This window comes from Ochotona curzoniae, unplaced genomic scaffold (assembly GCF_017591425.1).
Source record: "Ochotona curzoniae isolate NIBS_2020 unplaced genomic scaffold, NIBS_Ocur_1.0 scaffold_4506, whole genome shotgun sequence".
NCBI classification, from domain to species: domain Eukaryota; kingdom Metazoa; phylum Chordata; class Mammalia; order Lagomorpha; family Ochotonidae; genus Ochotona; species Ochotona curzoniae.
Genome location: NW_024467119.1, coordinates 57,547,551 through 57,565,096, shown reverse-complemented (window position 1 = coordinate 57,565,096; position 17,546 = coordinate 57,547,551). Strand labels below are relative to the sequence as shown.

Sequence of the window (17,546 nt, the reverse complement as noted above, 5' to 3'; positions counted from 1 at the left end):
CTTAATATGCTCAAGATGCATATAATTTTTTCAGTATACCGTTGTGATTACAAGGGAGCAAATAGCTTTCTTGAGATAAGCAAACTGCTTTTTTGAGGATTGTCCATATTTATGTAGCCACACATACACATACATAGTTGCTCAGTTAGTAAACAGCTCTGATTCCAAAACCATTAACACCAGAAAAGAATCACAGCTGGGAAAAATTAGGGGAAAAGGAAAGCAGTTTTGCTATCCTCTATCATACAGTGGAATTATAGGAAAGAGTGATGCCTGTGATTTATATCATTTATTGAAATGAAAAGCTACGATCAACACAGACTGCCCTCTTAAGACTGAGGTGTCTGGACAAGTCTTCGCTTTGTCCTTAACAATTTATCTAAGGGATATTTGGTTTCTTTTACGTTCTATAGGCAAACGCTGGGTAACAGGATGCTCCTACTCTCATTTCCAGCTACTGAGTTTCCAGTATTGAGTAGTCCACTTTAGAAATTCAATACTTGATGAGGAAAGATGAACATTTGGTTTTGGGAGTACAATCCCATCGCTATTGTCAGACAGAGCTGCTCCGTTGGCAAAGGGGAGAAGTGGCCCTGCTCAAACGACAGGGCTGGAGGGATGTATCTGTTTATTTTGTCATTCTGATCAGATGCTATTTCTCCATACAGCAAACACATCTGGGAGAACTAAAAATCAGTTCATTTGTGCTTGATGGAAAATATGCCTAACACATTTACATATGTTATTCATATAGCAATATTTTATGAAAGCCATCTTTCCAGATAATAATATATTTCAGTACCAAACTCAGATGGGAGAAAAAGTAAAATTATAGTTAAATGACAGTAACATTTCATCAAATGGGCAACATTTCATCACAGATAGTAAAAACAGCAACTCTCTTTTTGTGCCAGAGTCCTTTTGGAAAAGCAACATTGGAAAGCGCCATGTCCCAGCTGTTTCTCTCCCACTTGGTCTTATGATGGCTTCCTTTTATTCGAGAAAATTCCGATGAAAGTGCAGTTGCAATATGTAGTGGAGTCAGGTAAACAGGAATAAACCCCTCATTAAAACATTGTGTGTCCCTTTTCCTGAGAAACACTATACTTAACATATGATATCCTTCAGAACTTTCAAAATACCATATGAATTTTTACCTACATTTGAGTATTTGTTCATTCACCTGATCTTTATTTTTTGGTTCTGTATCTTACATCAGCAAGCAGAAAACAATGGAACTGATTTGGAATGCCATTACAAAACTCCAAATACAGGGCTAGTAACATGGCATGCATGAAGAAGTGCTTTAAATGGAGACTCAACCATTTAAATGCTTTAAATGGAGACATGAGTACCTTGTCTAGCTTTCATCTTTGAAATGTGCTCTTTTTTTTTCTGAGTAGAACCTCTCAATTTCCCATAACCTTCTTTCTCCTCACATTGCAATGCCCTCTCTGGCACCCTCTCTCCTCTAATCATATGGAATCTTCTTTAACCACTGTTTCTTCTAATTTTCACAAGTTGTCTTAATTTCTCACACTTAGAATATTGTATGTGTGTGAGAGAGGCGAGGGGAGCAAAGTAAACAGGGCACAGAGAGACAAAGAAAAGCTGATTTAGCACAAACAAAACAAAAGAAAATGAGATAGACACTCCTCAGACTATTCAGAAATCAACCAAAAAGGGGTAGGGGGTTAAAAAAGAAAAATAGGGTTTTGGCCTCGGATAAGCTAACTAATTAGCCCAAATGCGTTCTAGCAAGGCTCTTAGTCCCTGTTAGCAGAGCATATTCCAGCCACCCAAATAATCCTCCTGCTCACAGCAGCTATTCTTCCAATGTAAGTCATTCTAACTTGTTTCCTCCCTTCCGACTTTACTGGTCAAGCCCTCTAATTCCAAAATTGCTTTTCCAAATTGCCTTGTAGAATAGGGCATTTTGGTCTGCCCCAGTCACTGCTTTTATTAATCAGCACTAACTTTCCCTTAACAAATGTTTTCTAAGTGCAGCCTACCAATGCCACAAAAGCTCCAGAAATTGAATGTTGCTGTGCTTTTGGAAATCGCAAGTATTTATGGTAACAAAAATGGATGCTGACATTCAGTTTCTTCTTTATAAAGAGGAAAATGTTCTGTCTCTAATTTTTTTCAGCCACGTTGTATTTTGACTGAATTCCTTGGCTTAAAGAGATAACATACAGGAATATTTCATATGTCATTTAAATGGCATGAGGACTTGGAAGCTGTTTAAGAGATAATGCACAGACCTCAAAGTCAAAGTCTGCAAATGCAGAAGTACTTCTTGCTTGTAGACGATGAAGTTCCTTCTACACTTTACATTCCATACAGCTTTGCTTTCTTTACCTCTAATACCTTTGTCAATCAAGCTTGTAAACACGAATAATAGCATTATACAATAACCTGTGTGTTCTATTTTGCAATTGCTGTGTTAATTTTTAAACTGGGTTCTTGAATTCAATTAAACAGACACAGATATATAACTTGAGAATGTTATCTGAGGCCTGATCTGAATAGGATATCACACTGACCTCTGCCATCTGACAATTCGCTCTTGGGTCTGCTTTGTTGGATAATGTAGTGTGGCAACATTCCTGACCTTTTTCTACCGAACGCCAAGAACACACCCCACTTTCCAACTCTAACCTTAAAATGGCTCTTAGGCATTGCCAAATTAGCCCCGGTTCACAAGGGAGTAGAGTCACCTCCAGTTGGAAATGCCCAGAATAGGAAGAATATAATTAGAGATTCTTAAAAGGTTGTAGTTTTTTCTACTTATTAGAGATATGACCATGTAACATAACAATCAGAGCTAGCTCCAAAGAAAGAAAATTTGAGTATAAAAATGGATGTTTAGAGGTGAAGAATTTATTTTAACGCTATCTGTAATTAAACTAAGCAATTTCCTATGTATATGACTGTATTTCTTTATAAAATAACCTGTAGTGAATGTCATAATATTGAATTATATATAAAAAGAATTCATGAATTCTGGGCTTGCTTTCTTATGAATTTACCAAGATTTATATAAAAAGCAATCAGTCAATTTATAATGGAAAAAAAGTGAACTAACAGAGAGCATTCAATATAACTAAACTTAATCATTTGGTGGTGATATTTGCAGGGGAAAAGCAGAACAATAGTTTCAGAAATGCAGAAATCTATGAACTAATTAAAAAATCTGTACTTAATGGAATCATTTGCTAGCTTAGTATCTCACATAGAAGAAAAGATTATTAAAAATCAAATGATAAATAGATCCATCATTCTAATGAAATATATTGAAAGATTACTTATTTAAAATTTATTTGAAGTATTTGGATGAAATTTTACTGATACTATATACAACATGTTATATATTTCACCCAGACAGTAGACTGAATATTGTTCCAAAATTAAGCCCCATGTTTTTAAATTCTGTCACTGAACAAGTACATATCAGTAATTGAAATAATTCTTGGAGAAACTTTCTTTTCCATTTCAAAGATACATACTTTCTTTTGCATTATTTAAACATTGTAACAAAACAGTATACAATTTTTCTGACAAAACATATTGCAACATATTGCAAGTTCTTTCTGTCTGGCAATGGTTTTTACTCTAAACTAAGACAAAAGGTTTGAGAAACTAAGCACTAACATTTTGTATCTCTGGTCAAGCCTAGGGCATGGATAAAACAGAAGATTCTGGAATAGTGTCCAGCATTAGTCCAAACTCTAATGCGTTGTTAAGAAAAGAACAGAAATTGTGGGAGAAATGATTTAAACCATGACACAGTGTTCTAATCAAATGGGGTCACCACTAGTTTTTATCTCACCTTCACAGTAGTGTAATTGCTGCTTTCTTGTATATGGATTAGAATGCCATTCTCGCTTCTTGTCCTGAATTTGACTTCCAGACTGTTCACACCAAAGGGTTCCAACATGGCACCTCGGATGCTCTGTCTTAACAAGTATTCCCGCTTCTCATTCTGACTCATGTGGTAGTCCAAGCGCCCTTTGCCCTCCAGTGATAAGGCAGTATCAGGGGTAATCGCTGTAAGGCAACAAAAACAGAAAGGTGAATGTATACATTAGGCACGTCTTAGACTTTTCTAGAGGGACAATATCATGCGATAGGTTTTTTTTTATATTAATATCTGGTAATCTTTCTAAAAAAGTAATTTCCATTTCTGATTTTACATTTGAGTTTATTTTAACTGCTTAAATCCATTTCAGGACCATGAAATTTAAAACATCTTTAAGACAGTCATTAATCATTTGGGAAATATTCAACAAAATATCTATTGTATGACACAAATCATGAATATGGAGGTATCCATCCACCTGTTTAAAATAGGAACTTGAGAGATTTTCACAGCCAGTTTCACTTTATTTCCGAAGCTCATGAATGAATATAAGTCGCATAGTTAAAATGATCTGTGTGACCTTCAACCTCTTGCATGTCAGAAATTTGGACAAATCATACAATCAAACTTTTATATGTGTAACTGACTTGACGTTTTACAATAATCATTTTGGTTTAATTTTTCATAAAGGCATTCAATGTGTGCAATTATACCATAACCTGGTAAAATGTTCACTTTCCAGAAATGTAGAGCTTCACATGACAGTAAGACATAACATGGCTAATACTAATACATAGAAGGAATGCTCCATTAGCACTAAATAACACAGCTTATCGGTGTAAATTTCACATAAATTCTGTGTCTGGTTAAGAAAAGGGTCTCAGGGATTTCTCAAGACAGTGATTCATTTCTTATTCCAGATATAACTGCGTTCCTACTGAGTAAGTACTTACTGTATTTTCCAAAAGTCATGTGTCAATGTGCTTTTTCTACATTTTCATTATATTTGAAAAAAAGGCCTTTTGGTTGCACTGTATCCTAAGGCTTATTAAACATTTCCATAATGTTATTTGCTTCAGTCATTCCATAACTGAATCAAATAATCTTTAAGAAACTGATAGATGTTTACAATTGACAAAATAATTTTTATTAGTAAAGATGCCACTTAGGTCAACAGAACACACAGCTTGAATTTAGAGAACTGTTTGCTAGCAATGTCTGAACATCATACATGTCTTACTCACAATAGATTAGCAATATTAAAGCCAATTAAGTGAGATAGCTTATAAAGCAATATTCTTGATCCATTCCAACTATTTATAAATAAATAAAACCATCATCATCAATTTTAATATTGCCATTGTATGATGCTTTGAGTTCAGTATTTATACTTTTCAATTAAGTAGAAATGAACTCACCAGCAAACTGTCACACAAGGGTAAATCAAATTAAAACAAACAAAACAAAAAGCTTTGTTCCTAGAATTTTCCATTGCCAAAGAGCCCTATCTGTAAAGCAAAAACACATCAACATGGTGTTTGCAAAATGCTCAGTTTTAATTAGTAAGCCACTTTTCAAAAGGATTTGACTCTTCCTCAAGTTAACACGTTAAATTACAGCATCACTATACTGTAGTTTGTGGTAGAGGCCAGGTTGCTTCGTGGGATACCCACAACACACAGGTGATTGCTTGTATTCAAGCTTGCCCTTTGTGCTAACAGGACACCTGGCGGGCAAAGGTGGTGACTCAAGTAGTTGTGTCTGTGTCACCATCTTCTAGATTGTGTCCCTGACTCCAGGCTATGAGTTCCTGGCTGTCGTGGGAATTTAGGGAAACCAGCAGATGGGAATGTGTTTTGTGCATGTCTGCTAGCCTGTCTTTCCTCTCCTATCTCTGGCTTTAAAGTGAATAAGGTAAATAAAATGATAAAAGCACCATTATACAAATATCTTAGCAATTACTGCCCATTTAATATATTCAATATGAGAACTTAGAAAGAAAGCATAGTTCTAGAAATTCAGCTCCTTATTTAGGCATGTATAGTTTATACTTCTGCGGCTGTAGTTTCCAGTGGAATCTGGGACAGCTTACGTACATTTCTCACAGTATTTTCCAGTTAAGCCTTCTTTGCAGTGACACTGCTGCCATGACCAGTAATCCATACACGTGCCACCATGTTGGCAGGGGCTGCGGGTACAAGCGCCTTCTAGTCTAGGACATCTAAAATGAAATCACAGTAAAGAGGCATGAAGCACAAACAAGAGTCATGCAAGTTGGCTAAAAGTAGACAGCAACTTTAATTTTAGTTTGTGTTGAATTGTTAAGTCCCGGGTTATTTGAAGCTCCGGTTACAAGGCACTCTGGGAGCAATGAGTCACACTATAATAATCATGTAACAATCAGTCAGCCTCATAATAAATCAGATTAAATGAAAGTAGTATCTTGCATAATGAGAAAAACTGGGAGACCATTTCAGTTTTGATTTGTTCTCATTAGAAAAAGACATCTTAGCTAAATAAGTGTTTTGGTCAGCATGCTCAAGAAGCCACATATTTACTGAATCAGGCACCGGATCGCTCATTAACATTTGCTGATGATCTATTACACACCCAATACTATGCTGAGCATGGAGGTAAAGTAATCTGGAAAACAAAACAAAGCAAAACAAAAAACCCAAAGCTCTTCATAGAGTTTTTCCTGTGTATTGCAGTTAAAGAACATATGAAAAGTTAGAATATGAGAAACCTAGGTTAATAAGTCGTTTATCAAAAAGAGGACTCTTCTGTGGGAAGGTTAGGGCAGAGGATGGTTACAGAGAGATTAGGAAACTGCAGAATCTCTGGATTTTGCAGACAAGGAATAATTCATCTTTCCAACTCTAAACAAAGTCAGGGCAGAGGGTATATGTGATCAAAAAATATTCCAAGCAAAGTCGACAGTAAGTGAGAAAGCTCTGAGTGAAGGCACATGGGGCCAAAGTGGTGAGACAAAAATGAGAAAGAAGAGGTGTCTGCCTGTGGTCAGGCAGCGAGGCAAGCCAATCACACACCAAGCTGAGCACTTGAATTTTCACTCCGAGGGAGGCAGGAAATGACGGGAGTGCTTTTGAGCAGAGAAGTAACAAGATCTGACTTGTGTTTACCAATGTCTCTTGGTCGCTGATAGATCGAATGTGACATATGTCAGAAAGGAAAGAGTCAAAAACGGCCTCAGAGTTCTGGCACAGCAGGTTTTGACATAAAAGATGTTCATAATATATTTTTAAGTGAAAAAAAAAGGAAACCCAATACTTAAATAAGCATTTTTGTGACTACGAAAATTGATAAAACTAGGAATACCAAAGTATTAGCAATGGTGAGCAAGCAGATCCCGCTATTGTTTAGAGCACATTGAAAACAACATACCAGAGAAACACAAAGGCAAATGCTACAACATGTCAAAATGACTATTATAAATGATAGAGTATATTGTGACTTCGTTATTGTAATTCCATTATTAGTGATATCATTCAATACATGAAAGTGAAGTAAAGTTTCTGTGAATTTGTGTTCATGATAGTTATTAATTTATGATAAAATTGGAAATAATCAATGTGGACAACAATAATTACAATGGAGCACATAAATGTTATGAATGTGAAAATAGCTTAAAGGTATTTATCTCTGGATTATTTTTTATTATGCTTCTTATATATTTCTAAGTTTTTCCAAATTTCTAATGGGCAAAGATTATTATAAAAATACAGTATAGGGCCAGAAGTGGCACAGCACTCCAACCTGCCGCCCTGAGCACCAGCATCCCTTATGGAAACTGATGTGTGCTCCAGCTGTTCTACTTCCAACCAGCTTCCTGCGTGTAGCTCAGAAAAGCAGCATCAGAAGATAGTCCAAAGCCTTGGGATCCTGCTCCTACATGGGAGACGCAACAGAAGCTCCTGGCTCCTGGCTTCAGATCAGCTCAGCTTCGGCTACTGCAGCCTTTTGGGGAGTGAGCCAGTAGATGCAGGACCTGTTTCTCTCTATCTCTTCTTCTCCATGCAAAATCTGTCTTTCACATTAACATAAATAAATCTTTAAAAGATAAAACGTGTAATTTTTAGATTCTCTAATCATTATTCAGGCATTATTTAATAATAAAATAAGAAAAAAATGAAGTCTTATTCTTTTTAACCCTTAATTGAACTTTTTTCTCAAAGATTTATTTATTTTTATTACAAAGTCAGATATACAGAGAGGAGGAGAGACAGAGAGGAAGGTCTTCCGTCTGATGATTCACTCCCCAAGTGAGCGCAAACTGCTAGTGCTGAGCTGATCCGAAGCCAGGATCCTGGAACTTCTTCAGGGTCTCCCACATGGGTGCAGGGTCCCAAGGCTTTGGGCCATCCACGACTGCTTTCCCAGGCCACAAGCAAGGAGATGGATGGATAGTGGAGCTGCCGGGATTAGAACCAGCGCCCATATGGGATCCTGGCGCATTCAAGGCGAGGACTTTAGCCTCTAGGCCACGCCTCTGGGCCCCCTTAATTGAACTTGATAGGCCAATCAAGTTATTACTGGTTTTTAAGGGTATTTCAAGTATCTGGTAATATGCATGTTTATAAATAAAATTACTTAATTTCAACTAACAAGTGTATTATTACAACATGCCACTTTCCCTTCAACTCTGTAAGGTAAAATGAAGCATGCACACATACAGACATGTATGTTTTCCTTACACTTAAAAATAAAGTTCATTTTATGATTCTGCGTTATTATACTACCTAAATTTTCACAGCTATTGATAAATACATATACAAACAATGCAAAATATTGGGTTTTTGTTTTGTTTGTTCGTTTCAGGAATTTGGGAACAATGATTATGTTCTTTGAGGTTCTGATAACCTATGTTTTTTGCAATATATATATATATTTTGATAATAAAAAATAAGATTGCCATACTGATCAAGAATGCCTTGTGCAGCCAAAGCCTGGCTGGGCTCCAGAGGCCTTCCATTGACTGCAAATTCCATTATGCACCCCACAAAGTCATGGCTTTCCACATGTCCTCTTCTCTGAAGGATTGGTTCTAGAGATCGGATACCTCCAACTGTGACACGATTGGGCTGAACATCAAGGGTCCTAAAGAAAACAAGGAAAACAAGACTATCACCACCAATGCAATGGATTCAATAGGGTGTTTAATTCAAACAAATGAATACTCATATCTACTCTCTCTGATCTCTGAAAGGATGGTACTTTCAAATGGAATGCCCTAACCAGATATCTAAAGGATTATTAAGTTTTCAAGATCTGAAAAATAATAAAATCCAGCTTCAACCTCATCTTGGCCACTTCATTTAACGTCACTTCTAAACGAACTGTTTCACATTCATTATCTTTACTTTATGGTAAGAAAGTCTCTTGGAAAAGAAAAAAAATGTTTTAAGCTTTTATGGCACACAGAATGACACAATTATTTGGAAATAGAGAATTTCTTTCAAAGTCACAAGTAGATATTAAAGATCAAGTAATAATTTTACTTACCAATCATCAGAAACTGCTACGTTACTAACAGTGCAGTATCCTGGCTCTTGGTTCTCGGAGCAGGAATCTACAGTTAAGGACGCTGCCTAGGAAGCAAGAATGGGAACATTATGTTGGATTTTACTATTTCTATCAGCCTTCCTGGGGCTTACTTCCATGTAGACCTGAGCTTTACAAATCTGATGACAATTTGATTTAATGCATTATAGTGCACAACAAATACTACAACTGTAATACAATGTGAATTATGGGCATTTTTAAAAATATCTCTAGAGCTAAAATTGTACTTATCTTTACTGGTGAGAAAGTGAACTGAGAAAAAATTTTATTTTTGCTCTGTTATGAATTAATAAAAATGTTGTTGATATTTCTGAGAGTATCACATGGGGTTCTGGATCATCTTCCTGGGATTATAATTTTAAGAAACTTATTCTATTATGAAGCTATTTTAAAAAAGAAAAATACATATAATTTTCAATTTTGAAAAGACTTATCCTCATATTTGGAAAATACGAATAGTATGAATCATAGTATACGCACAATTTGAATAGACATTTTTCTTTTTTTTTTTTAAGATTTATTTTTATTATTTTTTCATTGGAAAGGCGGATATACAGAGAGGAGAGACAGAGAGGAATATCTTCCGTCCGATGATTCACTCCCCAAGTGAGCGCAACTGGCCGATACTATGCTGATCCGAAGCCAGGAGCCTCTTCCGGGTCTCCCACGCGGGTGCAGGGTCCCAAAGCTTTGGGCTGTCCTCGACTGCTTTCCCAGGCCACAGGCAGGGAGCTGGAAGGGAAGTGGGGCTGCCGGGATTAGAACCGGCGCCCATATGGGATCCCGGGCATGCAAGGCGAGGACCTTTAACCACTTGCACCACCGCGCCGGGCCCAAGACATTTTTCAAAAGAACAAATTCAAATGGCATGAAAAGATGCACAGGTTCTCTTGCAGTCAGGGAGATACAAATGAAAACCACATTGAGATTCCAGCTAACTCCTACAAGATTGGCCTACATTCAGAAATCTGCTAACAACAACTGCAGGCGTGGATATGGGGAAAAGGATAACTTACTCCACTGTTGATGGGAGTGTAGGCTATAGAACCAATATGGAAGTCAGTATGGAGAGTATGGAGAACTGCAAATAAACCTGTTATATGATCCAACTATCGCACTCCTAGGCATATATCCAAAGAAAATGAAAACTGCATATGAGAAGCAAATCCGTAATCCTATATTTACAGCAGCACAATCTACATGGAAATAATCCAGATGCCTGTCCAAAGAGGAGTAGTTAAAGGAACTGTGGAACATCTACTCCATGGAATACTACTCAGCCATTAGAAAGAATGAAATTATACTATTTGAAACCAAATGGTTCCAACTAGAGACTAGTATGCTCAGTGAAATAATTCAGTCCAAAAAGAACAAATATCACATATTGTCTTTGATATAAGACAACCTTTGTGCAAATCAGCTCAATAACCCTTTCCATACTGTTTTTGCTGCCACACAATTGTATATATCTTGACAATAGGATGCTGGATTGCCTGCCATTATCTGTACTGGCAAAATCAGAACAGAAACACCAGACTGATGGACTTATGACTGCTTATGAAGTACTGTACTACTGTAATAATAAGGGGGAAATCAGTTGGGGTGAGGGGATTTGGGGAGAGGGTAACGGAATTCCTTGAGCCTATGGAATTGTACCATAAAATTAAAAATAAGAGAAGGGGTGAAAAAAGGAAATCTATGATAATTTTAATTCTTGAACAAATTGAAGAAACACTGGTCTGGTGTTAAGATTTAGCTTTCATAAATGATATGTTACAGAATAGCTATTTATAATCAGAATATATTACACATTGCCATACATACATAATGCTGCAATATCATCTAAGTTGGCATTAACTGTAGTCATTTTGGCATCTGAAAAAATGCATATATTCTTGAGATAAGAACTTTCTGTTTAAAAAAATATATAAATTCCATATGTGGTCAATAAACTCACTTCATGGTCAAAAGGACAAAAAATACAGAGGTCAGGATTTCCCCTATTGTACTATAACCAATGGATGGTGGAAGATTGTTGTAATCCAGTTTGCAATCAAACTCATACTAACTTGGCAGGGTTCTCATAATGCCCCCATTTTTTTCTCAACTCCCCACCCCCTACACCAAATTCAGTAAATTTTAGTTAGTGAAAGAATTATATTGGCAATGGGGCATTTCAGAAAACAGCCAATGCATTACAAAATCATAATCCAATGACCAGAAACAAAGGACTAAGAGGAGTTTCTCCCAGATTTTAGAATAACGGATTCCACAAAATACACCTAAATTTATCTGAATGTGGTACACATATCTCATTTAACTTTGCAATATTTATAATATAAAAACATACATATTATACAAATATTCATTTATCAAAATATCTGTTATTTGAGATTGATTTTGCTAAGAGCAAAGCAAACACATGAAGCACAGGAAAGGAGATGAGGGTTTCGTGTACCAACAGGCATTGAGTCACACGCAGAAGTTGGATGTCAGGAGGTTTGTCTATTACAGAATCAGATCACATTATGAATGGAAATGAGTCACAGCCTTCCTATCCTAATTTTTAAAAGATAACTTATAATTTCTAAGAATTATTCCTGAAACAAAATCTAGATGGGAGGTTTGTTAAAGCTTAAATATCTCACACTTTGGAAATAATGAATGGCACCACTTTATAGTAATTGTTTATCATATATTACTTGCTAGCGTACTCCTGTTTCTATCCTGCAATTCTTTTATATCCCATACAATAAACCTTGTGAATCATGTCTTTCTTACTGCCTTCTCAAGCAGATTATAATAAATGACAGTTTTTAGAAAACTTTTATATTTCCAATTCTTCATCAAGATATTTATACCCTATTTAGTTACTTTCTAAATAGGTGTGGTTCTTTTCAATTATCTGTAAAATGGAATGACATTTCATCTCAAAACTTGCATTAGGACTTCAGGATACAATTCATGCGAACCTGTTTCATGATTCGATAGAATCACCTCTCTGTACATACTGTATGTAATATATCCATCCTAGACATCCCTAAAGTTATCAGAGAGAATTGCATAACTACTTATGAAGGCATCACTCTTAATACTTAATATTTTCTTACTTCTTGCAAGCTTGATGATGAACAATGATTAATTGAAATGATTTTTAAGTCTGACTCATGCAACTTAATCTCATTTTACTGTTTAATTTTTCTGCCAATTACTGTAATTTGAGATGTTTATGTTCTGTGAAATGCTTCAAAGTTAAGAAACACAGTTATCTATTTCCAGTAGAAATCATATTAAACTGTAAAAACAGTATTCAAAATTCAAAACTAATCTTACTCTAGATGTTTTCTAAAATGAGGGGACATTTTCCATGTCATTAGTGTAACAATGACAGCTTTTTTTTTTTCCTGCTTTGGTATTATTCAAAACTTGGTGATGATGGACACATATTACAAATAAAATAGAAAAAAATATTTCTCTCTGGCTTTGGTAAGTTTCACATACCTCCTCCCTCTTCTTGATCCTGAGTCAATGTGACAAAAGCAGATTCTCATGAAGATTACATGGAAGAAGATGTGATGATATAAAATCATTGATTACATACAATAGCTTGATAAAGTCTCTGCGGGATGGTTAGATATGCTCTGAGAGCTGAAGTAAGGTAAGAATTATTCTTACTCAGTTGGGTCACTTATCAGTTGAGAACAACAAGGAAACAGTGATCCCACCCTTCTGAGTTTTTAACTTCTTCTGAGAATAGATTGAAGTCCCCACTCACACCCTAATAATGGCTTTTGTTTTGATAGTTCGGATTGGAATTCTGGTCATTGGAGTTGTGTCTTGGACTTTTTTAAACTGCTGGTTCCTTCCCTCACCCCTAAAACTGTGCTCAAAAGACTATTTTAAGCAGGTTTTCAAGTCTCTGCTGGAAATTCTTCTGAGCACTGCAGGCTGGAGGTTTCTGATTTATCTCACTTTGTTCATAAAAAAAAAAAAAAAGTGTTTTGGCCATTTCTGCCATGGTCTCAAATGCATGACCCGGGAGCTAGATTGAAATCAGAGCAGCCAGGAATCACACTAGAGTTGCAACATGGGATGCCAGCATTTTGACTGGGCTTAAGTAATTACAGCATAAGGCCCGTCTCCCTTTAAATGCTCTTTGAATTGTGAGTGACCTTTTAGGCACCATTCAGAATTTACACTCTATTGAAGAAAATAGAATGTTTTTTCATGTGTCAGAGCATTTGTGGAAACTCTAGGTAACTAACACTGGCTTAAGTATTTGTTTTTCAAAAATGAAATGAAATCTGATTGATTTATGTTAAGGTTTAAGGTAGTATGAAAATCTGTTGGATTTTTTTTTCTGATTTAGACACTAAATCTTTAGTTTCTTCCAACTACTTTCAAAAAGAAAACAATTCATAGAATTATTAGCAAATTGTGATTCCAAATAAGCTTCCTATAGATAGTTTTTAAAAGTCTAAATTTTAGGGCCCAGCGGTGTGGCTTAGAGGCTAAAGTCCTCGCGTTGTACGCCCCGGGATCCCATATGGGCACTGGTTCTAATCCCGGCAGCTCCACTTCCCATCCAACTCCCTGCTCGTGGCCTGGGAAAGCAGTCAAGGATGGCCTAAAGCCTTGGGACCCTGCACCCGTGTGGGAGACCCGGAAGAAGTTCCAGGATCCTGGTTTTGGATCAGCATAGCATCGGCCGTTGCGCTCTCTTGGGGAGTGAATCATCTGACGGAAGACCTTCCTCTCTGTCTCTCCTCCTCTCTGTATATCTGCCTTTCCAATAAAATAAATTAATCTTTTTAAAAAATCTAAATTTTATATGTCAAGGTTAATGTATTGAATATTATAATTGTATTTAAAGTGTTGACTTTTCTTCATACATTTAGGATTCATTTTCAGCATATCATGAGTGATTTTATGAAATAAGGATGACATAAATTAGACATTTTGTCAGGGTGCTGTAGTTGTGGATTACTATCAAATCAATAAGGAGATGGGGAAAACAAACAAAATGATTAATAAGCATAATAAACATGTAATATTTTCCTTCTTTTCTTATATATATTCAAGTAGCATACATCTAATTAAGTGCTGGGATGCTGAGTATAACATGGTGGATGTGATGATATGCACGGTAGAAATGTCGGGGTAGACTGGGTGTTAATCACTTGGTCATCTAAAATCCATCATTATTCTTTGTTTTTGTCAAGAGTTGGAAATAGCTATAATTTGGAAAACTGGTTATGTGTTCCTTAGTGCACTAAAGTAGAGCAGAGAAAAAGACGTCATTGTATCTGCTGCCCTTTTAAAATAAACATGTGTTTATAAAGTATTTGTAAAAGGAAATAAGCCATTGGTCCTTTGACAGCAGTGGCTGGCTGGCTGGCATCTCTATCTGTCAGAAAGAAAAAAAATCAGCATTGTAAGGTCATGTCTGTCATGGGCCTTTCTAAAATTAATAGCTACAGGAGACACTAATGTTTTATCTTTAAAATTAATTATGGGTCAGAGGGAGAAAAATAGAAAAACATTTTAAATGTTATTTCCAGATGTTGCGAATAGCTGTCTCTATACATTGTCTTCAGAAAGTTCAGAGAAAAGGTACATTATTAAAAACTGTGTACAGTCCAAAATTGCTTGCGTCATCACTGTATTTTCTAATTTCATTTCTAAGAGCCTCCGGAAGTACCGATGTGCCCTAAAATGTATTTTCACAAATAGGTGAAAAACATTTCTCTCAGCTAAATTTACGATTCTTTTGGTCAGTGTCAGAAATATGTAGTTCCCTGAATATTCATAGAATGTCACCAAGCATGGTGATCAAACCATCCGCTTTTAGGTCTCAGGCTTCTCCATTAAAACAAAAAATAGTTTAAGAGCATTGATCCTCCGTGTGCTAACTTTAACTATGACTTAATATTATATTTATTTTCACAGGGTGAAAGATGCTTTCAAAGGTTAAAGATAAAGTTCACAAATATTCTCTTTTAGGTTTCTTGGCATTTACATATGCAAAATTCCCCGAAGGTCCTAAATATTGGATAACCATGAAGAGACAGCTAGAAATGTGAACAAATGATAAAATTATCAGAAAATAACTCAGCCCTTTTGTTCTATCATATTATCTGAAATGTTTTTAAACACTGATATGGAAAAGATAGGATTTATTTTCTATTATAAAGCAAAATATTTGTTTAATAGATATAATTTCTAAGTAAATATGTGGTATTCATGTTATGAAAGCCATATGGTTTTACTGATACAGTTTCTATTAATATAATTCAGGAATATTCATTATTTAGGAGTTTTCATTCTCCATATATCTCAGTAATCAAAAAGCAAACTTCATCATAACAGAATCCCATATCAAGCAACTCACAGAGCATAGTATATTGGGAAATTAGCCTCACAAAGATAACCACAAATAGCACAATATTGAAATAAGTATCATATTCTGTCAGCAAAACTTTACTGTCACTGCACAATTAGTTCCTAAATTGTTTCATCAGTTAGGCCAGAGACCTGCCTGAAAGAAAAGTCGGCAGCTTAAACATAGTTCTGATGTGTCTTTAAAAAAAAGGGGAGGGAAAGAAATATCCATCCATACAGCTGTGGAATTTCCATACACACAGCTATTTGCTTTACTTCCTTCATTTCTTGTTTTTAAGACAGTGGTGTATCTGCCATGAGCAAGAGAAAAATATTACTTACAAGCCTATTGTAATTCATAGCTAGAATGTCCAAATAAAGGCCAAACATCCTGCTCAATTTGTATCACAATCTACAAGTTCCTTGCAGTTCTACTTGTTTGGATAAACAATAACAATATTGAACATCGTTGTAGGATAAAATGTCTTACCATTCCTGCTCTCCGGGCAATCACAGTATGAAAATGTCCATCTGACACCTTCTTCATGGTGGTCAGCTTATAGGTACCACTGCCCAAATTATAAGAGAATCTGAGTCTTTCTTCAGCAATTTCAAGAGCCAAAAACTCAGCCCGGTCCCCTGTCTGGTTGTCATAGTTGTAAAGCAGCAATGCATGACTTTTGATAGTTGAAAATTTGACATAAATATAGTTGTTATTGGGATCCAAACTGGGAAATTCCATATATGACAATTCTTCAAATCCATAACTGTTCAACTCACAGTGTTTTCCAAAGACACCTGCAGTTGCAGAAATGCAAATTGACACATCAAATTCCAGTTTTATTAAGATATTTTGACTAAAAGTTTCGTTACAATAATAAATTGTGCTTGAAACAATTTTCTATTGCTTCTCAAAGAATACTATTTGAACTAGCACTGAAATAGAATAAAATCTTTAAAGCATGTAACTGAGATGGTAAACTGATAACATTGTTTTTCTCTTGAAGTGTAATGAAGGGATACAAGCCTGCACTATTTTTCAAAATTAAAGACTGAGTGGAAGAGAATATGTCTAAGGGAAGTTGTTTCCTGGAAAGCTTCCAAAATTATTTTGTCAACCTTTTAAGTATTTCACTATGCTATAACGTTCAAGCAAGATGCTTCCTTCATAATACATCATTCTTAAAAACAATTCCAACTCAGTTGAGGATGGTAAACTCATTTGTTTTCATTAAAAATAAAACAATCAAGGTACATTCAGTTTGCTCAAGGGTCACAAAATTAGGGAAGGGAATTAGTGCTTTCAGGGAAGGAAGCAACTGTCTACGCTTTATCTCTTTCTTGTTTTGTTTGCTTGCTGGGTATGATTTATAGCAGGCAACTTTAAAATAAATTTCTGTTTTTCTGAAATTCAGCATTTCCACTTGTTTGTGCTGCTTCTTTTTCAGACCTGGAAAACATTTATTTTTTATTGATATTACAATGCTATGCCAAAATTTTCTTCCCACAAATATTAGTAGACTGTGTCAAATGATTGGAAAATTAACCCATGCCAATACATCATGATTCCTATTAACTTTCAAAGGCTTCATTCCTTAATTTTGGCTTCAATCTCTTGTAAATGCATTGAATTTAGATTCAGGGAATTTTTCAGCTGGAAGGAACCAGCGCTATTATTTTACAGAGTGTTTAAAACTTGCCCAAGGTCACAGAGCATGGA

General features: G+C 35.7%; 1 protein-coding gene across 3 annotated transcripts in view; it reads right to left on the bottom strand.

Moving 5' to 3' along the window:
* The window catches only part of FAT4 (FAT atypical cadherin 4), a 156,046-nt gene that overhangs the window by 7,957 nt on the left and 130,543 nt on the right, over nt 1–17,546 (bottom strand). For all 3 annotated transcript variants that reach the window (XM_040966861.1, XM_040966860.1, XM_040966863.1), the window contains exons 11-15: nt 16,317–16,624; nt 9,386–9,471; nt 8,801–8,980; nt 5,959–6,083; nt 3,833–4,050 (exon numbers count right to left, since the gene is read on the bottom strand). In XM_040966861.1, coding sequence (XP_040822795.1) covers nt 3,833–4,050; nt 5,959–6,083; nt 8,801–8,980; nt 9,386–9,471; nt 16,317–16,624 — 917 coding nt within the window. The remainder of the gene's footprint in view (nt 1–3,832; nt 4,051–5,958; nt 6,084–8,800; nt 8,981–9,385; nt 9,472–16,316; nt 16,625–17,546) is intronic.